The sequence below is a fragment of the Mirounga angustirostris genome, unplaced genomic scaffold (genome assembly GCF_029215605.1).
Source record: "Mirounga angustirostris isolate CCGP_5_RB_7025 unplaced genomic scaffold, mMirAng1.0.hap1 SCAF_12, whole genome shotgun sequence".
NCBI classification, from domain to species: domain Eukaryota; kingdom Metazoa; phylum Chordata; class Mammalia; order Carnivora; family Phocidae; genus Mirounga; species Mirounga angustirostris.
The window spans coordinates 85,328,363-85,355,028 of NW_026991720.1; the positions used below are offsets into that span (position 1 = coordinate 85,328,363).

A 26,666-nucleotide genomic window follows, 5' to 3' on the forward strand; every position below is an offset into this window, starting at 1 on the left:
TTTTCTCTTGATAGTACTTTATTCATTAATTTTCATCCATATTTTACTTAGCTGAGATTTTCATACATTGTAAATTTGTCATTATAGTGTCACAATAGCTTATGGAATAAAAATACTATTAATAGATTTCATTTCAGCCAGGTCTTATTCCAGTTCCTCACCATCACCATGCTCAGTACTAGGTAGATATCAGTAGGCAAGCAGCGGCGTTCCTACTCCAGGTATTTAAGGCAAAGCTGTACGAGTACGTTAAATTTCATTTGTAAATACATGGATTTCCATAGGAAGTCACAAATCCTCAAACAGGCAGGGTTAGCCTGATACAGAAATCAAACTTGCAAGAAATATTTTTACAGTAGAAAAAGGATTCAGTATTCAGGTGAAACCACGGACGTTCCCAGCTGGCTACAGCACTGATGGATAAATGCTGGCTATAAGTTTGCAATTCCCTGAAAGGCACACTTCTTATTAACGAATTTTTTAATCTGCCTCCTTATTTAATGAAAATACATAGTCAAAATGGGCACAGAATTAGAAAGTAGGATTTGGCTTTGATGGGCTTCAGCAGCATTGGATTCTAAAACCCCATCTCTCTTCTTTTCCCCCGTTTTAATAGCTCATCCCATTTCCTGGAGATCAGAGCATTGAGTTTGAAATGTCAAAATGCTAGAGAAAAAGGGGGAGTCCTTTTTAACTACCTTAAAAAGATTACGAAGTGAAAGTGCACAAATAGGTCTTCATCTATGTAGGTCAGGGCACATCTTGGCTTTTACTGGGTGAGATTTCCTGCAGTGAGTGATCCCCTCCCCCGGCTCTGGGCAAGGAGGAACATCTTTACCACAGGAGAAAGGGACTTGTCAGTAAAATCGCACAGGTTCCAATGGCTGCTGGCTAATCAAAAGAGCAAGATGAAACTGATCAGAGAAGACCAAGTGAAAGGCATTACGCCATACTTTGAATGGAGGCAAGAGAGTGGATTTGGCTTATTTTTCAAAATTTGGTTTTGCTTTTGTACTTAAACCCTTAAAAAATGTAGCTAAGTGAAAACATGGAAGCCACGCGAATCGAGCGCGATTCTACAAGGAGAGATGAAGCTCCATGTAGTTCTTCGCAAACAAAATGTCAGCGTAGAAAGAAGGTGAAGGGGATAAAAATTAAAGCTCGCGAGCAGGCCTAGAAAACACTGCAGGCCCAAGTAAGCGGAACTAGAAGGAAGTGCTCAGAGACCCGCAGTGACACGGTATACGTGAATGAGAGATCAGGTCAGGGCCACTCGCGGAGAAGACAAAGTAAGACGAACTTGGTCTGCTCCACAGAGCAGAGGGAAGAGGTGCATTCTCAACGCGGCATGCAAGAGCAAGGAAGGCGGCCACACAGGTGAGCGTTAGGGCACCTGCCCCGCGCGCCTCCCCAACCCCCGCAAGCTCGTCCACCATCAACCTACCAGCTCCATTCCCATCCGCTTGCTACAACGTTCCTTTGGAGTGAAAAGGTTTAGGGCTGTTCTGTTGGTTTTTTCCTGAAGGTTATTTGATGGGGAAATTGTGCTTTAGTGCCCCAAATCACATACATTCACATACATTATATACACATTTCCCCTGGCCCGATTTGCATCGCTGTAAGATAAAGATCATTGACATTTATTTTGGCTCTTACCCTCCGAATTTACAAAAGGAGATAAGGTGGTCAGTCCTCAGGGTTCATGTCCTACATATATATGCTTGAATCTGCAGCAAGAACAAGACACTATCAAAAGCAGCCAATGAGCCTGTTCTCAGCTTTCGGCTCTACCGATCTGTATCAGGCAGTGAGGTCTCCCTTATAGTTTCAAAGTGCTTTAAAAAAAAAAAAAAAATCACTATTCACATTTTTTTTGGAGGTAGGTCAAAAATGTCCTCTTGTTCCACATGAGGAAACTGAGGCACAGTGAGCATAGGTGACTTGTGGCAGGACACACAGAAAATCCGTGGTGGAAGTGGGATTAAAACTGAGATTAAGTGGCTAACAGGTGGAATGCATATATATGTATGTGCAAATAGATAGATTACCACCAGGGCAGCATTTGGTGTAGAAAACCTATTGCGATTATTCTGTGTGAATAAAGTTTACTTCACCGAGACTGGGGAGCAGGAAGACAGGCTGGGCCTCTGATGTATCCGACTGACTCTGATGAAAGGTTCAGAGCAGTCAGGTGACCACAGAGCCCTTACAGGACTAAACTCAGGTCAGCTAATTCCCCAAAATCATCATTTCTTTTTTAACTGCTAGTATTCCACACTAGCTCAGTCAAAGTAGAATCGTGCTTAGAGGTCACTTAATATAAAAATATAAGCCATCTGAATCCTGTAAAACAAAATATTTATAGACCTTATTGATATATTCATGGTTGGAGCTAAGAAATGAAGAGGGAAAATGAGTAGATGGAGAGAAAATGGAATACAGAGAATTATTTAAGATCTGCATTTATCTTTGTAAAATATTTCCTGGCAGCTATCTTTGTGCTTAGCAGGTCTGACTTTTAGATTAAAAATAGAAAATGTCACCCATCGTGTCCTCATAACCACCCCCTTTCCCTGCCCCTGTCCAGCTCCGTTTCTGATTTGGGATTGTAGACGTAAAACAGAAAATACTCTTCTTCTTTTAAAAAATTAAGTCTTTAAAAATGGGAACTTCGCCCAACCTCCTATGTTTCTATGCTTAAAAAAATAAACCACTTCACATGTGGCACATAAGCTAATCCTCACGGAGCCAGGAGAGCTGCTGTAAGCACGTGGGGGGCTGTGTCCTCACGCCCTCTCGTGTGAGTGTGAGAAACAGGTTTATATGTGTGGCCTCTGAATCTGTCTTGCTAGACAGACTCACCTTGTAGGAGGCCCTTAACCAGAAGAACAGAAATTAGACCTTAAAATCAGTTTTCATAACCTCCAAATTCTACCACTAAAAAAATGTAAAAAAAAGAAAAAAAATTCCATTGCAATGCTTCTACCATCGAGACAGGATTTGAATTCCCCTTTGCCAATTCATTATGTAAATGACCCACCTCTGAACTCCTTTCTCTGTATGACCTGGTAGGCGGAGTAGCAAGTTATCACGCAAAACAAAACACTAACTTGTCAAAACTGTTTCCAAATGTAAAAACTCCTCGTATTCATGAGTTTCTTAGTCTTCCCTGGCTTAGAGGGTACCTTTGTCACTAACAGCTCCTGTGCTCCCATTTATTCAGAGTTTTCATCATCAGTATTGAGGTGTCTGGATTCTCCATGCTTCAAGACAAAGAAATCTTCCGTCTTAAGTCCGTATCTTCCTAGGGCCTCACTCAGCTTCACCGGGGGCTCTAAGTAATGCTGGCAAAGGGCAGACAGGGGAAGAAATGGGAAAGGATTAACCATGCATACATGTGGGGGATATTTCAAGTAAGAGTTGACACTAAAATAACAAACATATACCAACTTAAAATAACGTCCTTTTCATTCAAGCATCAGCAAATGAGTCCATCACAGCTTCTGGATCATATAGGAAATTGCTAAAATATCCCCAATAAAGTGTAACTTTAACAGCCTAAGTCAAAATAGTTCCCTTGCAAAGTTATGTTAGTATAAGAGATTCGAAAATGATGAAACTCTTCCCCACCGAAAAATAACTTGCTTTGTTAAGTCTCACCCCCCCCACACACACACCCCGGTGCCTTACAAATCTTGGCTAACAACACACTTACACAATCACCCTACACTAATTGTTTCTTTGCTCATCAGTCACTTTAGTAATAGGCTCTAATCTTAGTGTGGATTTCGATGTTGCATTATCTCTCTGAGTGTCTTCATAGGTCAACTGTTGGCTGTTTTGGCCATTGAGAAGTTTACCCTAGAAGAACGCAAGAAAGCCTTCTGTATGACTGGGAGCAGTCTCATTGTGCAAACACTTTAGTCCCACAAGAGAGGTAAAAATGCCCCACGGCCACAGAACAAGTATGAATCCAGCAAGACAGCAGATTAGAGGTAAGAGTGAAGGGGCGGAGGAAGCGCCCACACTCTGGCTCCATTAAGAGCTGGGCAACCAGCCCAGCAACTCCTCAGTTCCCTTTTAAAGGGTCACTGTTTTACGATCTACTCCAACAGGAGATATTCAAAATAAAGGCCCTAGTCTTTTAAAAAGGTAACCTATCTTATGTGAGGCCTGAAATTGGTTTCCACCAAAACTAGTGGCTTTTAAGTTTTAGTGCTTAAATACATCATGTAGGAAATTCATAATTCCTGAGATAAAAATTGTACATATAGCAACATCTGATTTAAGTATTGCCAAGTTAAGGGCATCCTCAGCCTGCTTCTATTATAGTAAGTAGCTATTATAACTATTTTCATGCAAATCATTTTAAAGTGTTTACTCATAGGGTAAATATCCAAAAATTGCGTCCTCTCTATAATTTAACAAACTCATAGTTGTCCAGTTTCTACATCTAATGTCGAAGTGTGAACACATTCTAAATTGCTGAGACTTATTGAGTTGTTATAGGTTTCATTAAGAAATAAAGGTGGTAGTTAGATTTATAACAGGAAAAATTCCTGGGAGGCTGAACAACACAGTAACTCTTGAAGATGGAGGTTTCTATCCTCTCATCTTCCCCATCTCAGTAAAGAGCATGACCATCTTCCCAATTAAGTTGAAAATCTAGGAGTCATCCTTGATTTTTCTCTTTGAACAGGTTTAATAAAATAGCAGGACTTCATCTAAGTCTCAGTGTAGATCGTACATGGAACATACACACGTTATCTAGATCTATATACGTGGAATACACACATAAGATACATATATGGAGTAAGAAATGGCCACCGAATGGTACAGTATGCCACAGGAAGCCAGGATCCCAGTTCCTCTTCACATCCACACAGGTCCTCCTGTCTCATTCGTCCTCCCAGGCCCCAGGGTCATTCATTCATTCGCCCCCCCTACCCCAGCGTGATTCAGGGCTGGGAATTCAGACGGGTTGGAGGGAGGGGGCAGGCCAGGAACAGCGCAGAGGGAGCACCTAGGACAGCCTGAAAACACAGGGTGCCTGCAGCATAGCCCTGCGATGTGGAGGAGGCCACACAAAGCAAAGCAGAAGATGCCAAGTTCAAGCAACCATTTCTAAATTTTGCTTAGGGTAGGCCCCGGATCCCGGAAAGGAGAAAATTTTTCTTTTTTCTTTTTTTTTTTTTTTGCTATCCCTCTGCTTGATCCCAGAACCTGGCTGATAAGAGTTCTAGGATTCATCTACCTTACAGGAAAAAAATCAGCTCTTCCGTGCCAGTTTAGGAATAAAACCACCATTTATCCCAACACCTGGCACACAGCACTCAATCACTGTTTACTGGATGAATAACATAGTCCTAAAAAGTTCCCAGCTGTCCAGCCTCACGTCCCCCATGGCCCTCCATGTCACAGCCATACTCCGGCTGAACTAAGTCCTCACCATTCCCCTTTCGCTTGCTGCCTCCAATCCTATGCTCTGCCCCCTTCCTCCTCTTGAAATGCATTCTCACAGGGAAGTTCAGATGTCCCCTCTTCCAGGAAGCTCTCCCTCCCTGATCCCTGCAAATCAGTAACAGTCCATGACTCGTGCGTGAGACCACTTTGTCCCACAGTGAAGTACTTCTTCCCACACCTGTTTTAGAGTTACATACACCCCACATACATCTTCTGTAGAAAAAAAGCCCCCTTGAGGGGGAGGACATGATGGTTCATTTTTTCTATTTTCCAAGACTATACACGTTTGGTTCTATAAATGCATGCTTCGTTTACAGAAATAAGCCAAAAGCACAGCATGTAATGAGGTTTTTTTTTTCCCCACTGTATCTAAATACTGTTTTACTAAATAATGTGATCGATCCCCTTAATGCATGTGAGGGCTGGGTGGGTCTGATTCCATCCAGTCCGGCCTCTGAGCATACTGCAGGGGGTGCTGATGCTGGAATCCTCTTAGGTCAAGCACATAACCAATGTGATGTTTACCACAATCAAACTCACCTCATTTGCTAAGGCAAAAGTTCCCCAGTGAATTGCCACAGATTTCTTTGTCTGAACATCAATGTGAATCCTTACAGCTTCTTCTGGGTCTACATGTTGGTATTTCATAAACCACCTGATAAAACAGCAATTTATTAATTCTGGCCTTTGAAATACACACTAAATTCTAATTACTGCTTCATTTAATCAACCTTTAAAGGTTCTGCACGGCAGTACGACAGGCAAAACCATCTCTTTTGAGTCCACTTTTCTGCTGGAATACAAAATAAGCAAAAATCTTACACAAACTGCTACACAAAAGCTAAGTCTCAAGCAAAGCTCCCCTTTGCGAGGCAAGATGTTGTTTCACAAGCATTTATTCTGAAGGTTTGTCTTACTCTTACTTTAAAAAGCAGATACTTTGCAATCCTGGTATGAATCAAAGAAACTAATGGGTCAAGAATAGAAGCCAAAAAGCACAATTCAAGAGAACTTGAATAACTTGCTGAAACCATTTTTTTTTTTTAATTTGCTAAAGCAAAAAGCAAACAGAAATTAGTGTAGGATATTTAAAGACTGGGAGAAAAAAAAAATCAATTGCTATTCAAGGATTTTATTTAAACACCATATACAACTAAGCAGTGAGGTGTAGGATTTAGCAAGAAGAGGGAGGGTACCTGAGGGGGGCTGTAGGGACAGAGTGTGGAAACAGTGCAAGGCTGCCCGATGCCTACGCGAGAGCAGGGCTCAGGAGGCGGGGGCCTGCGTGTGGACCCCAGCTCCCACCCGATGCTGGGGTGTGGAGCTCAGGTCTGCTACTCCCAGCTCGGCCGCAGCCAAGACTCGTGGACCGGGACTCAACACAGCTGCTTCTGCGTTTTACAGAGTGCACCACGGAGAAGTTCATCTGTGACAGCTAAAGGGTTGTTATTTACTGTTAGGAGCTGCCGGGCCCCTGGGGAGCCTAGAGACAAAGCCACTGTGTTCGACTCAACAGCGGATTAGAGCAGCACTGTCCTGTCTCCTGACACTCAGAATCGGGGCAAGATGCAAATAGTTTTTGGTGTTTCTACTGATTTTTTTTTAAACTCCTACAGCAAATTTTTTTAAGGTTTTTTATTTATTTATCAGTGAGAGAGAATGGAAGACAGAGAGCATGAGAGGGGGAGGGTCAGAGGGAGAAGCAGACTCCCCGCCAAGCAGGGAGCCCGATGAGGGACTCGATCCTGGGACTCGATCCAGGGACTCCAGAATCATGACCCGAGCCGAAGGCAGCCGCCCAACCAACTGAGCCACCCAGGCGCCCCAGGGGTGGACATATTCTTTTCCACCTTCATGTCTATCTGAAATATAAAATTTTTATTTGGGGTAAAAGTTACAATAAAAATTTAACATCCTGGGGCGCTTGGTTGGCTCAGTCGGAAAAGCAAGCAACTCTTTACCCTGGGGTCGTGAGTTCAAGCCCCATGTTGGGTATAGGGCTTACTTAAAAAAAGGAAAAAACACGAATAAACAAAACTTCCTAACCAGCCTGGATAGAATATCTGGTGACAGGAGATCCCCACAGGGATACTACTGAAAGCTGTCTGGGTGTAATCATCGTACATTTATGGAGTACTCTGAAGTTCTGTTGATAAGCTTATTTCTGAAACTGTTAGTACCGACCAGAGAGATGGATTACAGAGCAGAGGCTCCAGTCTCATTCTCTCAGAGCAAATATTGCGCTCCTGGCCTGCTCCCAGCTTAGTAAGAAGACAGCTGCAAGGCAAGCAGGAAGGGGGAACGCCGCGAGGGAATGTGTGTAGTTAATCCGTACACGTTATACCATCACGTACACAGGACCTTTATATACTGTGACACAGGAAAAATCTTCATAATTACAGATAAGGTATTCTAATATATTAAGAATACATTGAGTGAAGATCAATACTGTATGAAATTGATTTGTAAACAGGTTGATGTTTTTTGAGAGATTTCATTAGAACAAAGTGAAAAAGTGAAGTTCAAAGACTACTGATAGATAGTAATTTTTAAAAATAGGGGCGCCTGGGTGGCTCAGTCGTTAAGCGTCTGCCTTCAGCTCAGGTCATGATCTCAGGGTCCTGGGATCGAGTCCTGCTTCGGGCTCCCTGCTCCTTGGGAGCCTCCTTCTCCCTCTGCCTCTCTCTCTCTCATGAATAAATAAATAAAATCTTTAAAAAATAAATAAATAAAATCTTAAAAAAAAAAAAAAAAAAAGGCAGAGTCCTTTAAAAGCAAAGCCACCTCGGGTCATGATCCCAGAGTCCTGGGATTGAGCCCCACATCAGGTTCCCTGCTCAGTGGGAAGCCTGCTTCTCCCTCTCCCCCTCCCCCTGCTTGTGTTCCCTCTCTCGCTCTATCTCTCTCTGTCAAATAAATTTAAAAAATAAAATAAAAGAATAAGGTAGAAGTATCTAGCCCCTTAAACCAGAAAAAGAAAAAAGGGCAAAATAAGGATGAATAAAGACAGTGAAGAAATGGTTTTAGTGGGGCGCCTGGGTGGCTCAGTCGTTAAGCGTCTGCCTTCGGCTCAGGTCATGATCCCAGGGTCCTGGGATCAAGCCCCGCATCGGGCTCCCTGCTCGGCGGGAAGCCTGCTTCTCCCTCTTCTACTCCCCCTGCTTGTATTCCTTCTCTCGCTGTCTTTCTCTGTCAAATAAATAAATAAAATCTTTAAAAAAAAAAAAAAGAAATGGTTTTAGCGAACTTTAAAAGTCAAATATAACAAAATCAGATGGAAACTAATGATCAGATTTGCTCAATTCATTTTTGAGTTAGTGTTTTTCCTGCTTGTAGGAATGCTGAAATTAAATGCCATCCTCCATACAATTCTCCATCTGTGCCCATACTTTAGGAAAGAAAACATTTTTTTTAACTATTAGTGCTTATTTTCTCTTAACTTGTACCTGTTACCCAGCGTTAGCTGAAATCGAACTGAATTCTCTGAAATCACCTCTTTCCGTTAGACGATATGAAGGAAAGCACAGGCAGGGCTGTGGGTCCCCAGTGCCAGTGTGACCTTTCAACAGCTCCCACGGTGGGTGAGGAGTGTACAACGGGGCCATTCAGCGCTGAGTGACACGAGACCAGTGCAAGGGGCGCGCTGCTAGGATTCCTTGCTTTTTCTCTGCCCGACGCAGGAGAGCTACAGGCCTGGGGACGGGGGCTCGCCGGACACAGAGCGCAACGTGGTTATGGAGTGTCCTCTACGTGAAGAACAAGAGCTAGCTCAGCTCTGCTTAGGGGCTGATCGGTTTAACCCGAGTCAGAACGGTACCTGAACTTGTAGCTAGGTTTGCAGCAATTCTTTAAACCTTGGCCCAGCTCTCCTGGTGATAGAATCTTCGATTCTGAGTCATTATCTAATGCATATGATGGACTGAAATACTTTACAAGAAACGTAACTGAATCTGCCCCACCCCCCCCATAACCACCACCATAACAAAAGCCCACCACTCAAATCACAAATGATAACCCCAAATTGTCACAAACTCGTAACTCCTTTAGAGTTCAGGCCACTCATTACAGAGCAGGGCTGCCTTCTCGGGAAGTCTACACACCTTGGTTCATACGCTCCGATGGGAATAGCAGCAAGGTCAAAAGGTCCAAACCTTTTTCCTATCTCCTCGAAAGCCGGGCAATAGCCAGTGTCTCCTGCGAAAAAAAACCGACTCCAGGGCCCCAAGACAGACCAGCTGCCCCACAGAACCTTGTTGTCATCCATGAGAGTCCTTTTACACCAGTGCTGGGAAGGGGTAAAGACAAAGGTGACCTTATCGTGTCCGGGGACACAATTCTCCTCCCACCAGTCCAGCTCGATCACGTTCTCGCAGCCACACTTCTGCATCCAGTCGAGGAGACCCAGCGGCACGAACCATCTCAGCTCCTGGCCGAATCGCTCATTCAGAGCGATGACGGAGTTGTAGTCCAGGTGGTCGTAGTGGTTGTGGCTGATGAGGACAGCGTCTATCGGGGGCAGCTGGCTGACGGTGCAGGGGGCACGACGGAACCGCTTTGGACCCACGTGTTGCGACGGTGAAGCGCGAGAGCTGAAGATGGGGTCGGTGAGGAAGATGAGCTCGTCCATTTCCACCATCACCGTGGCGTGTCCCAGCCACGTGACCCTCAGGCCGGCCTCCCTCACTCCAGCCTCCTCAGGGTCATCGATAAAATACGGCTTCAGCACTGGGAGCTCTTTATCAAGTTCCTGTGCAGAGAAAGAGAGTAGAAAAGCAGCCGTTGGGGGTGCCTAGAAAACCAGCTCAGATGGTTAAGCATCTGCCTTCGGCTCAGGTCACGATCCCAGGGTCCTGGGACCGAGTCCCGCATCGGGCTCCCTGCTCCGTGGGGAGCCTGCTTCTCCCTCTGCCTCTCTCTGTCTCTCATGAATAAATAAATAAAATCTTTAAAAAAAAAAAAAAAAAGAAAGAAAGAAAAGCAGCCGTTGGGGGTAGGGGGGAGGTATGTCAGAACGTATTTTGATACAAATTAGAGAGAGAAAGGGCTATTTGGGGAGAACTGACCTCATTCAGTAAATGTGCTATTTTTGCTTTTCACTTGAAAATGCATACTTCTTTCTGAATCCTACTCTAGAATCATGACAGTGTAAGGTCTTAGTCCCAAATGCAGGAGACAAGGGGAAAACTGAATTGGCCCCTTGGAGCTCTGCTGAATATATTAACCTTGGGAAAAGCTCTCTTCTGTAAGTGCTGGAAGAGAACCGGCCTAGCCACAGTCTGCCTGCCATCGCCCCTTCACCGGGCCGGTGCATCTGCTGCGAAAACGGTCTCAGAGGCAGGTCAGCCCCTGGATAGTCAAGAGAACTTACCGCCATTTCTTGGCAGATATTGCATCTCAGATACGAATCTGACTTTCTGAGCACACACAGCTCAAAGCGGAGCGTGGTGCTGAAACCCTGGCGACCCCCCTCCCCCGGCACAGAGGGCTCTCCCCATTCCTCACCCTTAAGGCTTTCCGCCACCGAGCAAGCCACAGAGGAACGTGGTCCCTGCCTGTGGGAAGGTGATTGCTTTGGGGGGTGAACAGATGTAAAAACAGAAGTATTAATTCCTTTAGTTATTCTACATTTTCTCCTTGGAAGCGAGAACAAGAAGCGGCTCTGTTTTGGGGTCACCGTCCTGGCTTGTAGAAAACCGTTGTCTGAATGGTGCTTTGGCGTTATGCTTGACCGCTGTATCGAGGTCTCTTACAGGAAGACGCTCCGTGAACCTGGCCGTCCACGTGCTGGAGGGATGTGTTTAAGACTTGCTACACCTCCAACCTCCTTCCCCACCTTCTCACCCACCCCAGAAACATTTCTCTCAAGCCTCAGTAACAGGAAAAGCTCTTCTCCAGAGCAACTGGCTTTATGCATTTGACTGCCACTGGGAAAACTCTTACCAGTTTATGCTTCCCTCTGTGCTTGGACTAGGAAGTAGGGGTAAGGCTCCTTCCACGCTTGTGATGTCACACGTTCCTACACTACTTTTAATCCTGGCTTTACTTCTCTACCCTAAGAGTCCGTGTGCTCTTCTGTGTTCATCAGTCTGATTTTTTACTCCTACATCTATTTTTGTAAGTTGCCGCACATCAATTTTGAGAAGAGTCTGGTATTGGATAATCAAGGAAAATACAAGACAGGCTACAGCCCAGTAAGGTGCCCAAGGCATCATGGACACAGTAAGCAATCTGTGTGAGCTGCTGAGGAACGGATGAGAAATTCATGATGCAGAGGAAAGGAAGGAGGTCATTTCAGGTGGAGAAAATGCCCAAGCAAAGGCAGAGAGCCAAACAGGAACGTGGCGTTTGGGGGCAGGGGACAATCCATAAAGGATCAGAACACAGTCAGAGCCTTGAATGCCATAGTCCACCCAGGGACAGGAAGCATCTTAAAAAGGGGAGGTGGGCAGTGCCTGGGTGGCTCAGTCGGTTAAGCATCCGACTCTTGATTTCGGCTCAGGTCATGATCTCAGGGTCGTGGGATGGAGCCCCACCTCGGGCTCTGCACTCAGCGGGAAGTCTGCTTGAGAGTCTCTCCCTCTACCCCTCCCCCCACTCGTTTGTGTGCACATACACATGCTAATAAATGAATTAAAAAAAAGAGAGACTTGTCCCAATTTAGGTTTAGAGAAAACACTTTTAGAGTGCAAACTATGACGTGGAAAGTGTCACAACAGCTGCAGTGACTGACGAGACCGAACAAAGGAGATGGCAGTGAGTGCGGCCAGAGAGGGATCGTGGGGAAATGCTGGTGGAGAGCCGAGAGGTCGCAGGTGGTGTGAGTGGGAGAAAGGCCATGATGGGGGAAAAGCAGGAACAGCAGAGGCGGAGGATGACAGAGATGCGTCTTAGCCACTCTATGCCTTAATTTCCTCATCTGAAAAATGGGTACATTATACCGACACTTCACTGTTGTGGGGACCGTATTAGGAACGGCTAGCACACTGTAAGCACTCCGTAAGTATTCTAGATGGGGAAAGAAACCGCAGCCCCGACAACCACTCAGGCGCCGACGACGTTTTCGCCTGTTTCCTTTCTCATAGTCACTAATCTAGTTAAGATCCTGAAGACTATCCAGACTCGTTCAAGTCTTCTTTGATGCTCAACTGTCTTACTATCAAACTCAAGCCGTACACAAGAGCCACCTCAAAAACGGTCCACTTACAGTGTGACTCTGTCCCTTACTGGAACATCTTTACGGACTCTACTGATTGACAAAACCCGACTCGCCTCCTCAGTCCAGTAGGAAGCCTGACGGTGGACTCCCTCATTTTCCCTTCCACTGTTTCACCCAACCCCAGCAGACTGGGTCCCACCTACACGGGGGCTGCTTGAGAGCCCTGCACAATAGTGATCCCCCTTCTCAGGTTAAAATGCCTTCTCTCTAATCCCTTGGAGGCCGTCATCTAACTACGTACCCTTCACGGGGCCAACACGGAGTCCCCACAGACAGGGACAGTCACTCCAACCGCTCAACCTCCACGCCACTTTGTTCACGCACCATCCGTGGATATTCTGCCCAAACCCTGGCTGAATGTACACAGGATGTGTCTCATGTCTTACTCAACCTGGAATCAGCCACCATGCCCAATGCACGGGGCAGTGACGAACGCATCACGTACTCAATGAAACCTGTTGGATGAATGAGTGTAAATTTTTCAAATCGGTTCTCAAAGTTGGTAGAGTTAGGGTCACTGAACAGTAACGAATGTTATGTGGTATCCTTTCCAACACTGAAGGTGGAGAGAGGAAGGGAATTAAATAATGTTTAATCTGGTACCTCCCATAACTGCAGGTAGCTCCTATTAACTATGTCCATTTACAGAGGAAAACAAACAGTGACGGCACGTACACAAGGTCACCCAGCTAGCCTTCACACACGCTGCCTCTCACCACTGACTCCTAACTATTCTCTCGTTTAATACATATTTTTTTTTCAAAAAACAAATAACAGCCCCAGGGATCTGACAGGGGAGAATAAGAGATGGATTACTAAGGATACAAGGAAACTTTTGGAGAGGGCAGCTAATATACCTTATCCTGATGCTGGTGATCATTTCATGGATATATAAATCAGGCAAAACTCATCAAATTATATTTCTTGAATAGGCGGAGCTTGGATTATGTTATTAAAACCATTTAAAAAAAAAAAATCTTGAGCAGCATGTTTAAACAGGGCATCAAAATACCCGTAACAAAATTCCCTGAAAACAGTCGCCCTTTCTTTTTGCTCTAAGTTGAAAAGCCACTTGAAGTTCACGATCTCACATTACCTGCAGACTATTGGGAGGTAACAAAACCCATAGCAGAGCACCTTTGGCAGACTCCGCTGCTCTCCAAACAAAGGATTAACAGCTAAAGCACAGAAAGAAGCCAGTCACCAAGGACCACAGATTGTATGATCCTATTTATATGAAATGTCCACAGGGGGCAAGTCCATAGAGACAGAAGATAGATTAGTGATTCCCAGGTGCTGCAGGAGGGCAAGGGGATCGGGGGCTGATGACTAAGGACGTGGGGTTTCTTCGGGGGTTAATAAAAATGTACTAGATGTGGGAACAGTTGCGCAACTCTGAATATACTGAAAACCACTGAACTGTACGTTTAAAACAGGTCAACTGTAGAGTATGTGAATTATAGCTCAACAGAGCTATTTTTAAAAAACGCCAAGTACTGACAAGACATCGGAACTAAGCAATCATATCTCCGTGTTTCCTTCTGCATGCTGTGTTTTTTCTAAGCCCATCACAAAAAAAAACACCTTATTTCTATTAAAGACCTAGCACCACTATCCCATAAAACTCAAAGAAAGAGAGTCTACAACTGAAATTCCAAAAAAAGAAAAAATAACTTTGTCCTTTAGATCTTGATCACCAGAGTTTGAAAAAGCATGTAGAGGGGCGCTCAGCCAGCTCAGTCGATGGAGCTCACGACTTGATCTCGAGGTCATAAGTTTGAGCTCCATACTGGGTGCAAAAACACCTCCAATGCAATTAATTATTAATGCTAATGTTTTATATTTTTGCCATCCTATCTGTATTAGGAGTACCAGATCCATCAAAATGGCTTAATATTTTTAAACATTTCCTTGATTATAAAATACCCTTCATAAAATATTTGCAAAATACAGGAAGATATAAAAAGTGGTCACCCATTACATCAGTCTGCAGAGAATACAGCCACTGTTAACATTATGCTGTCTTTAGTCACAGTCCTATTTCTATGCATGGTTAAGATCATAGGGTACTTGTACTTTCTAAAAGAATGAGAGAGAGAGCAAGCATGTGAGCAGGGAGGGGCAGAGGGAGAAGGAGAGAGAATCTTAAGCAGGCTCCAGGCCCAGCACAGAGCCCGACTCTGAGATCATGACCTGAGCTGAAATCAAGAGTCGGACACTTAATCAACTGAGCCACCCAGGCGCCCCTTTTATTTTTTTAAAAAGAATTTCATATTGTGACATTTTCATCCACCCCTTAAAACTCTGAGACATTGGGGCGCCTGGGTGGCTCAGTTGTTAAGCATCTGCTTTCAGCTCAGGTCATGATCTGAGGGTCCTGGGATCGAGCCCCACATCAGGTTCCCTGCTCTGCAGGAAGCCTGCTTCTCCCTCTCCCACTCCCCCTGCTTGTGTTCCCTCTCTCACTGTCTCTCTGTCAAATAAATAAATAAAATTCTGGGAGAAAACTGTGTCCAAACAACAATTCTATACCCACACTACCAGTAAGAATGAGAAGAGAAACTCAGTTCCGGTCCAAGATGGTGATTGTAGGAACTCCCTAAACTTACCTCCTCTGGGCCCACACCAAATCTACACCTATTTTTAGAGCATTTCCTCCTAAAGAAGAACTGTGGACTGACCCAACATCTTTTGCACAAGAGAAGACAGACAACACAGAGGATAGCAAGAGAGGAGACACCATCACGAAGGGAACTCTCACCCCGGACAATGCAAACTGCCGTGGGGAGGGATGCTACTGAGGGATGGGGGCACAGAAAAAAACACTGAGGTTTAAAAGGACAACTAGAGGGCGCCTGGGTGGCTCAGTAGTTAAGCGTCTGCCTTCGGCTCAGGTCATGGTCCCAGGGTCCTGGGATCGAGCCCCACATCGGGCTCCCTGCTCCATGGGAAGCCTGCTTCTCCCTCTCCCACTCCCCCTGCTTGTGTTCCCTCTCTCACTGTGTCTCTCTGTCAAATAAATAAATAAAATCTTATAAATAAATAAATAAAATAAATAAATAAATAAGCGAGCAACTAGAATACCGAGACAGAGGGGCTGCCCAGCACCACAGTTTGTGTTCCCCCTTAATAGCGTGGACGGGAGCAGGGTCTGGGCTCCCAAGCCAGCCCACCGCCTCAGTGCGCCCTGGGCCCCATCCCAGGCCAGCCCCAGCTGTGGCCCCCAGGTGGCCCCTACACTGAAACACACCCGGCAAGGGCTCACTACAGCTGCAGCTGAGGCCCCAAACCACAGAAACCCCAAACCCACACAGCTTTGGCTCTAGATGGCTTGAGAGAGCACTCCTAGCATTAAGCGCTCCCGGTCCTCCTGGATTATGCCTGTTTCGGGTCCAGCCGCCCCACCAAGAGGCCCCCTGCACAGAGCTCCCCCAGAAACCCCTGGTCCATGCCCATCAGTTCCAGGTAGCACACCCGGCACAGAGCACCTAACACTGCATCCCATCCCTACCTCGGTTCGGGCCAGCCCAGTAGGGCACCCTGCCCCTTGTGCAGAGTGCCCCGAGACACCCCAGCTTTGGAGCTTAGAGCCCCACCAGGGGACCCCCAGCACTAAGCACCCTGCACACTTCAGCCTGCACCCACTTCAGCTTCAGCTGTCCTGCCAGGATGCCCTCTGCACAGAGAGCCTAGGGCCCCCCCGGCCAACATGCACTTTAGTTGCAACTGTCCTGCCAAGGTGCCCTCTGTGCAGAGAGCCCTGGGACCCCCCTGTTTGTACCCATTTCAGCTTCAGCTATCCTGCCAAGGAACCTTCTGTGTGGAGAGCCCTGGCCCCACTCCAGCCATCTCCCAGGGCAGCCCCAGCACAGAGTGCCCCAGGACCCCCACCCCTTGCCAGTCACATCTCCAGCCAGCCAAAGTCACCAGACACATAGTCTACACAGAGGACAACCATACAAACGCCATTCCTTCAATTTTAGAAGTAGCTATTTTGCCTAATTCCTAGACACAGAAAGTCAAGCAAAATGGGGAGACATACGAATATGCTCCAAATGAAAGAATATGTTCAGATAAAGCTTCAGAAAAACATCTAAATGAAACAGAGATAAGCAATATGCATGAGAAAGACTTTAAATAATGACTGTAAAGATGTTCACTGAACTGGAGAGAAGAGTGGAGGAACTCAATGAGAACTTCAACCAACAGAAAATATTAAACCAAAATCAATCCAAGTTAAAGAATACAATACATGAAATGAAAAATACACTAGAAGAAATCAAGAGTAGATTAGCAGATGTAGAAAAAGGGATCAATAATCTGGAAGACAAGGTAATGGAAAGCACCCACGCTGAAAAGCAAAAGGAAAAAAGAATTTTTAAAAATGAGGATAGGGACGCCTGGGTGGCTCAGTCGGTTAAGCATCTGCCTTCGGCTCAGATGGTCCTGGGATTGAGCCTGCTTCTCCCTCTCCCACTCTCCCTGCTTGTGTTCCCTCTCTCACTTTGTCTCTGTCAAATAAATACATAAAATATTAAAAAAAAAAAATGAGGATAGGTTAAGGTATCACTTGGACAACATCAAGCAAACAAACATTCACCTATTAAGGGTTCCAGAAGGAGAAGAGAGAACAAATAAGAACATTATTTGAAGAAATAATGGTTGAAAACCTGCCTAACCTGGGGAAGAAAATAGACATCTAAGTTCAGGAAGCACAGAAAATTCCAAAAAAGATGAACCCAAGGAGGTCCACACCACAATATATGATTAAAATGTTAAAGGTTAGAAATGAAGAAAGAATTTTTAAAACAGCAAGACAAAAGTGACAATTTACATACAAGAAAAACTTCATAAGGCTACCAGCTGATTTCACAGCAAAAACTTTGCAGGTCAGAAGGGAGTGGCATGACATATTCAAAGAGCTAAAAGGAGAAAACTACAACCCAAAATACACTGTTCAGCACGGATATCAGTTAGAATATAAAGAAAGATAAAGAGTTTCCCAGACAAAAAAAGTTAAAGTAGTCCATCATCACTAAATGTTAAAGGGGCTTCTTTAAGTGGAAAAGAAAAGACCATAATTAGATGTAAGAAAACTATGAACAAGAAGATGTAAAATAGGACAACGTAAACATAAAACATGGGAGGCTGGTAAAAAGGAATTTCTTCTAGAATGTGTTCTAACTTAAGTGATCATCACTTAATAGAGACTGCTATATACTTAGGATGTTATATATGATCCTCATGTCAACCACAAACCCAAAACCTATACAAAAAGGAGAAAGGCATGCATAACACTACAGAAAGTAACCAGTCACAAGAAAAGAGAGCATGAGAAGAAGAAAAAAAGAAGAACTACAAAAAGAACCAGAAAACAAAGAACAAAATGGCAATAAGTACATACACCAAGCAATAATGGCTTTAAATGTAAATGGTCTAAATGTTTCAATCAAAAGACATAGGGTGACAGAAGGGATAAAAAAACAAGACCCACCTATATGCTGCTTACAAGAGACTCACTTCAGACCTAAAGACAGTAACAGACTGAAAGTGAAAGGATGGAAAAAGACTTTCCATACAAAAAAAAAGTCAGTGTAGCAATATTTATATCAGACAAAATAGAGTTTAAAAGAAAGACTATAACAACAAAGAGGTCATTACAAAATAATTAAGAAGTCAATCCAACAAGAGGATAGAACACTTGTAGATACCTGTGCACCCAACACCGAAGCACCTAAATACATAAAACAAATATTAACAGACATAATGAGAGAAATTGACAGTAATACCATAGTAGTAGGGGACTTTCACATATCATTTACAAGAATAAATAGATGATCCAGAAGAAAATCAGTAAGGAACCAGTGTCTCTGAATGGCACATTAGACCAGATAGACTTAAAGAGATACATATACAGAACATTCCATCCCAAAACAATATATATTCTTTTCAAGGGTACATAGAACATTCTCCAGGACAGATCATATGTTAGGCCACAAAACAAGTGTCAATACATTTAAGAAGACAGAAATGATATTATGCATCTTTTCTAACCACCAATAGGACACTGGAAATGAAACCAAGAAAAAAAATACTGGATAAAACACAAACACATGGAGGCTAAACAGCATTCTACTAAACAGCCAATGGGTCCATGAAGAAATCAAACAGGAATTTTAAAAAGTACATGGTGACAAAAGAAAATGAAAACAACAGGCCAAAATCTTTGGGACACAAAGAAAACAGTTTTAATAAGGAAATTTATAGCAATATAGGACTATCTCAAGAAACAAGAAAAATCTCAATCTAACTACACCTAAAGAAACTAGAAAAGAACAAACAAAACCCAAGTTAGTAGAGGGGAGGAAATAATAAAGATTAGAGTATAAATAAATGAAATAGAGACAAAAATTAGAAAAGATCAATGAAAACTAAGAGGTGGTTCTTTGAAAACATAAACAAAATTGACAAACCTTCAGCTAGAATCATCAAGAAAAAAAGAGAACACAAATAAACAAAATGAGAAACAAAAGATAAGTAACACACTGATATAAAAGGAGTATAAAGAGACTACTACAAAAAATTATATGCTGATAAATTGGACAACCTAGAAGAAATGGATAAATTCCTAGAAATATATAATCTTCTAAAACTTAATCAGGAAGCAATAGAAAATCTGAACAGACCAATTACTGGTAACAAAATTAAATCGGTAATCAAAAAATTCCCAACAAACAAAAGTCCAGGACCATATGGATTCACACATGAATTCTACCAAACATTTAAAGAAGAGTTAACATCTATTTTACTCTAACTACTGCAAAAATAAAAGAGGAAGGAAAGCCTCCAAATCCATCCTATGAGGCCAGCATTACCCTGATACCAAAACCAAAGATACCACAAAAAAAGAAAAAAAGGCCAATATCCCTGATGAAAATAAACGAAGAAAGCCTCAAAAAATATTAGCAAAACACATTCAACAATACATTAAAAGGATTATTCACCATAATCTAGTGGAATTTATACCTGTGAGGCAAGGATGGTTCAATGTCTTCAAATCAATCAACATGATACACCACCACATCAACACAATGAAAGATAAAATCATATGATCATTTCAAAAGAGGTAGGAAAAGCATTTGACAAAATTCAACATCCAATCATGATAAAAACTCTCAACAGACTGGGTTTAGAAGGAACACACATCAACACCACAATAGGGCCAAATATGATGAACCCACAGCTAACATTATACTCAACAGTGAAAAACAGAGCTTTTCCTCTAAGATCAAGAACAAGACAAGGATGGCCATTCTCACCACTTTTATTCAACACAGTGCTGGAAGTCCTAGCCACAGCAATCAGAGAAGAAAAAGAAAAGGCATCCAAATTGGCGAGGAAGAAGTAAAACTTTCACTATTTGCAGATGACATGATACTATATATAGAAAACCCTAAAGACTCCATCAAAAAACTATTAGCAATAAATGAATTCAGTGAAGTTACAGGATACAAAATTGATACACAGAAATCTGTTGTGTTTCTATGTTAATAACAAAATAACAGAAAGAGAAATTAAGAAAACAATCCCATTTACAATTGCATCAAAGAGAATAAAAAACCTAGGAATAAATTTAACTGCGATATGAAAGACCTCAACTCTGAAAACTATAAAACATTGATGAAAGAAATTGAAGATGACACAAATGGAAACATATTCCATGCTCATGAATCAAAAGAACTAATGTTTAAGTTTCCATACTACCCAAAGCATCAATGCAATCCCTATCGAAATACCAATAATATTTTTCACAAAACTAAAATAACCCTAAAATTTATATGGGACCACCAAAGACCCCAAGTAGCCAAGGCAATCTTGAGAAAGAGGGACAAAGCTGGTATCACAATCCCAGATTTCAAGATATACTACAAAACTATAGTAACAAAACAGTGTGGTACTGGCACTAAAACAGATGTACGGATCAGTAGAACAGAATACAGCCCAGAAATAAACCCACACATACATGGTCCATTACTCTGTGACAAAGGAGGCAAGAATATAAAATGGGGGGAAAGAAAATCTCTTCAACAAATGGTGTTGGGAAAACTGGACAGCTACATGCAAAAAAAAAAAAAATGAAACCAGACCACTTTCTTATACCATATACAAAAGCAAATTCAAAATGGATTAAAGACCTAAATGTGAGACCTGAAACCATATAACTCCTAGAAGAAAACATAGGCAGTAATCTCTTGGACAACTGCCTTAGCAACATTTTTCTAGATGTGTCTCCTCGGGCAAGGGAAAGAGAAGCAATAATAGATTACTGGGACTAAACCGAAATAAAAAACTTTTGCACAGTGAAGGAAACCATGAACAAAATGAAAAGGCAACCTACTGAATGGGAAAAGAAAGGTATTTGCAAATGATATATCTGATAAAGGGTTAATACCCAAAATATATATAAAATACTTCTACAATTCAACACCAAGAAAACAAATAATCCAATTAAAAAATGAGCAGAGGGCCTGAATAGATGTTTTTCCAAAGATATACAGGATGCCAGCAGACACACAAAAAGATGCTCAACATAATGATCAGGGAAATGCAGATCAAACCACAGAGATATCCTTACACCTGTCAGAATGGTTCAAATGAAAAAGACAAATAACAAACATTGGCAAGGATGTGGAAAAAAGAGAACCCTCGTACACTGTTGGTGGCAATGTAAAATGGGGCAGTCACTGTGGAAAACAGTATGGAGGGTGTTTAAAAAATTAAAAATAGAAATATCATACAATCCAGTAATTACACTATTGGGTATTTACCCAAAGAAAACGAAAACACGAATGTGAAAAGATAAATGTACTCCTATGTTCAGTGCAGCATTATTCACAATAGTCAAGATATGGAAGCAGCCCAAGTGTCCACTGATAAATGAATAGACAAAGAAAACACAGAATATATATACACAATGGTTTATTAATCAGCCTTAAAAAAGAATGAGATCTTGCCATTTACGACAACAGGGATGGACCTAGAGGGTATTATGCTAAGGGAAATAGAGAAAGACAAACACCACATGACTTCCTTATATGTAGACTCTAAAAAAAAAAAAAAAAAAAAAAGGAATAAACAAACAAAAAGGAGAAACAGACCAGTAAATGCAGAGAACAAACTGATGGCTGCCAGAGGTGAGGGGTTGGGAGGAGGAGCAAAACGGGCGCGGGGAGAGGGAGATACGGGCTTCCAGTCACGGAATGAGTAAGTCACAGGAACAGAAGGTGCAACAGAGGGAATATGGCCGGTGACAGAGTGATAGCACTCTGCAGGGACAGATGGTAGCTACAGTACCGTGAGCATAGCGTTACGTCTAAGGTGTCAAGTCACAGTGTCGCATACCTGAAACGTAACGCCAATTAACAAAACGGCAAAAAAGTAATAATAATAAAGACAGTTCGGAAAGCAAGTTCTCAAAACACTGACCCTTCTCTCAGGAGGCTGATTAGGAATGCGCTCCACCGAAATGAGAATACAGCCAAGAAAGAGGAACAAGTGGGGTGCAGGAAACAGAGCCAGCACGGAGGAGGCAAAGGGGCCCGGGACGGTGGTGAAGGAGACTCCAGGGCGGAAGCGTGCAGGCAAATGGGAGGGCTGTTGGCCCACAAAGAACCTGGCGCTGAGAGACCAGCTTGGAGTCTCTCCTCAGGAAAGCCACTGAGAAGGATCGGCGGGGGAGGGGGTGATTAGTCATAAATACATCCCAAGTTATTAAGCAGAAAAATGAGGTATCGCTAACCTCAGGGGGAAAGAGCATGTAAGAAAGGAGACCGGCCACGGTACACTGCTTGGTTCGTCAGTGAAAACCAGGGAGAGAAGGACGGCAGAGCACACAGCAAAGGGGAAGGTCAAGTTGACCCACGCGGGAGAGACGGGGAGGGGTACAGAGGGGGTTACAGTGGACGTGAACGTGAAGGAACACAGACACACCGCATGGGTCCACGTGTTGGGATCTAAGCAGTTAAATTCACAGAATCAGAAAGTGGGATGACGGTGGCCAGGGGCTGAGGCGCGAGGGAAATTCAGTTTCTAGCACCAGGCCTACGGTTCCAGTTAAGCAGGATGAGGAAACCCTAGAGCTACGTGACACACCGCGCCTCTGGTGACCAGCAACGTACTGCACACTTAAAAATTCAAGACGGTATGGACATTAAGGAGGGCACGTGATGTAATGAGCACCGGGTATTATATAAGACTGATGAATCACTGACCTGTACCTCTGAAACCAATAATGCATTATGTTCATTAATTGCATTAAAAAAAACAGTAAAAAAAAAAAAATACAAGAGGATAGATCTCAAGTTAAGTGTTCTTACTACAATCAAATTAAAAGAAATAAAGATGAAGGTAAGCTACCAAGGCAACAACTCAAAGGTCTGCAAGCCGTTGCCTCCAGAGAGGGGGACAGGTGACAGGGGCTGGTTAGAGGACTGGTATTTTTCTGATGAGCCTTTCAGCACTATGACTTCTTAAACACTGTGTACATGTATTTTTCTATAAAGATAAAAAAGCAACCTGTTAGCATACTATAGCAGAGATGTAATTGCTATTTTTCACTTTTTCAAAGGACACCACTCTGTTCTTCCATATTATACATCTGAAGAGTGCATTATATTTTCAAAGTACTTTCATGCATCATGAGAACCTCGAAACAATCCTGGTGACCTAAACTGCCTTAACCTAACTCTATGGACAAAAAAAAAAAAAAAAAAGACTGCCTTTAGAGATTGCGACAGAGATAAAGCCACATCCTCAGTCAGTATCCTGAACCTGAGCCTGGGTCCCAGACTCCTGGTGTCCCACTTTTCCTACCAGTCCATGACGCGCTGCCTCAGTTCCATGTCTCTCTCACACTCTCATCTGACTGTCCCCCACTCACGTGAATAGTAGTGACTGGTAAGGACAGCCTCCTCCAACTAATGAACCGCAGGAGGTTCTGCCTCCCTCCTTCTTTGAAATTCTCCAATCGTCTCCTCTCCCCTTACTACTGGTGAAGATGATCAGCAACATCAACCAAAGTTGCTGACCCGATTCCAACAGCACAAAGCAAAGACAGCATCTGGACAGTGTGAAGTCTGTGAACGGGTGGGCACAGCTGCTATAAAGACCCAGATAAGGGCGCCTGGGTGGCTCAGTTGGTTAAGCGACTGCCTTCGGCTCAGGTCATGATCCTGGAGTCCCGGAATCGAGTCCCGCATCGGGCTCCCTGCTCGGCGGGGAGTCTGCTTCTCCCTCTGACCCTCCCCCCTCATGTGCTCTCTCTCATTCTCTCTCTCTCAAATAAATAAATAAAAAATCTTTAAAAAAAAAAAATAAAGACCCAGATAAGGCAAATATCAGAAATGGTCCAAGTAAAGAAACAGTTTTCTGACCAGCCAACTAAATTGTTTAGCTCTGCTAGTGACCAATTTTCATTTTACTTAGACCTGTTCTTTTATACTTTATCTTCCTTCCAAAATATTTTCATATGTATAAACCTAAATCAATATACTATAATGATATAAACTGTATAACAGTAATTATAATCCTATCTATATATTAGCCTGTTTCCTTCCCCCAAAAAAGTTTTATTCAACTTTAGCCCCTGCCAATGTCTAACAAAAACAATTTCCAGAAACCTGATTAAATTCTGAATTGACCCAATGATCTGAAGCAGGTGTTCTTTACATGGTTTTCTTTTTTTTCCTGGAAAATGTGGAACTCTATCATATTTAGGAGTTGGTAAGAGTTAATAACTTGGACAATTTAAAGGGATTAAATATGGAGTTACAGTTACATGTGCAAATAAAAGAAGTCAACATGCATTTGATCTAGTTCTTAGCTTTAACTGGAAACAAGATGTAGGTAAGAAAAAAATAAAATTTAAGTTAGAATAAGATGTCTCTCTCTCGGGGCGCCTGGGTGGCTCAGTCGTTAAGCGTCTGCCTTCGGCTCAGGTCATGATTTCAGGGTCCTGGGATCGAGCCCCGCATCGGGCTCCCTGCTTGGCGGGAAGCCTGCTTCTCCCTCTCCCACTCCCCCTGCTTGTGTTCCCTCTCTCGCTGTGTCTGTCAAATAAATAAAATCTTTAAAAAAAAAAAAAAAAAAGATGTCTCTCCTGCATGTAAGTGGTACATACCCAGACTTCCTTTAACATTTTCTTTCTTTCCTTTTTTTTTTTTTTTTTTGAAAGAGAGCGCCCGGGGAGGGACTACAAGGAGGGGCGGGGGGGGGATGGAGGGGGAGGGAGAGAATCTCAAGCAGGCTCCACGTTCAGCACAGAGCCTCGAGTGGGGCTCAATCTCATGACCCCAAGATCATGACCTGAGATGAAATCAACAGTCAGATGCTTAACCGATTCAGCCACCCAGGCATCCCTCCTTTGACATTTTCTATTAAAAAAAAGGGAGGGGGCGCTAAAGAAGATGGCAGAATAAAAGGATCCAAGGATCACCTCCTCCCATAAACACACGAAGGCAACAACTACACATAATGCAACTCACTCTGAAAACAGCCTGAGAAGGGCAGAGCAGATCTTCCACAGCAAAGGACATAAAGAAAAGACCACATCAAGAAGGGCAGGAGACTGGAAGGGGAGATGAACCATGAGAGACTATGAACTCTGAGAAACAAACTGAGGGTTCTAGAGGGGATGGGGGTGGGGGGATGGGTTAGCCCGGTGATGGGTATTAAAGAGGGCACGTTCTGCATGGAGCACTGGGTGTTATACGCAAACAATGAATCATGGAACACATCAAAAACTAATGATGTAATGTATGGTGATTAACATAACAAAACAAAAACAAAGCAAACATACAAATAAATAAATAAAATAAAAATAAAAAAGGGCAGGAGAGGAAGCGACCCAGGCGGGAACCAAAATCCTGCATGGCAGCAACCCACAAAAGGGAGAGAGATCACAGGCAGGAAGGCACTCCTTGAGAAGTGGGGGGTCAAGCTTCAAATCAGGCACCCCCAGCCCTGGGAACCTGCACCAGGAAGAGGAGTCTCCATGTCCGGCCTTGAAAATCAGGGGCTTAGCTCCAAGAGCTTTGAAAATCAGCAGGGCTCCAAGACAGCCAGAGAGAGACGGGAACCAGAGTCCCTACTTTTAAAGGGCCAGTACACTATATCGTGCAACCCAACACAGCACGGAAGCAGCAGTTGGAAAAGTGCCTGAGGTATACCAGAAGGAGATTTACTGACTAATTTTAGGATGTGTGCCAGAGAGGCAAGGATCTGCAGGAGCTTTCTCTGGGAACAGGGGTACTGCTGGATGCCATTTTTCTTGCCTTCATTCTGCCTTCATTCTGCCTAACTAGCCAGACACTCGTGAGAACCAGTTCTGACACTCTCCCTCTACCTAGCACTGCTTGCCCCACACAGGTGTTCCCCTGCAGACCCACCCCATCTAACACACCCTTGCTGGCCCCATCCAACCACACCAGCAGCAGGCCTCAATCAGACCCAGCATACATCTAGAGTGCCTACTGCCGTACACCGTAGCTGGTAGGCAGACCCAGCTGGGACCACTGCCCCTCCAAAGACACCATCACCCTTGCACACCTGTGGTCAGCCTCAGCCAAGACCCCCACCTTCCAGAGCAATCCCCTCAGGACGGAGGAGCTGGTTGCATCTAGTTACATGTTGGCAGAGGCTGCCGCCAGGCCTCTCAATCAGTGGTGTAGGGGGCAAACCCTGCCAAACAAGGCAGTCACAAGAGTCCTAGCTGGTCTTTGCAGACAGCAAGGCTGACCCCACTGAGCAGTGCACCCATAGCTGTAGCAGCCCTACCACAACAGGAGGGCATACGCAGCCCAAACAGGAAACACCCTGGAGGACCTGATTCTGGTGACCAGGGGCTACTGCACTACTGGGCACCACAGAACACCTTCTACATAAGGCCACTACTTTCAAGACCAGGAGACACAGCTGACCCACTTCACAG

General features: G+C 43.7%; 1 protein-coding gene across 4 annotated transcripts in view; it reads right to left on the minus strand.

Annotated features, from left to right (window-relative positions):
- Nucleotides 1-26,666, minus strand: part of NAPEPLD (N-acyl phosphatidylethanolamine phospholipase D) — a 54,919-nt gene continuing 28,253 nt past the window's right edge. For all 4 annotated transcript variants that reach the window (XM_045864841.3, XM_045864840.3, XM_045864838.3 and 1 more), the window contains exons 3-5: nt 9,564-10,210; nt 6,004-6,118; nt 1-3,344 (exon numbers count right to left, since the gene is read on the minus strand). In XM_045864841.3, the coding sequence (XP_045720797.2) occupies nt 3,216-3,344; nt 6,004-6,118; nt 9,564-10,210 (891 nt within the window). In that variant the 3' untranslated portion in view covers nt 1-3,215. The remainder of the gene's footprint in view (nt 3,345-6,003; nt 6,119-9,563; nt 10,211-26,666) is intronic.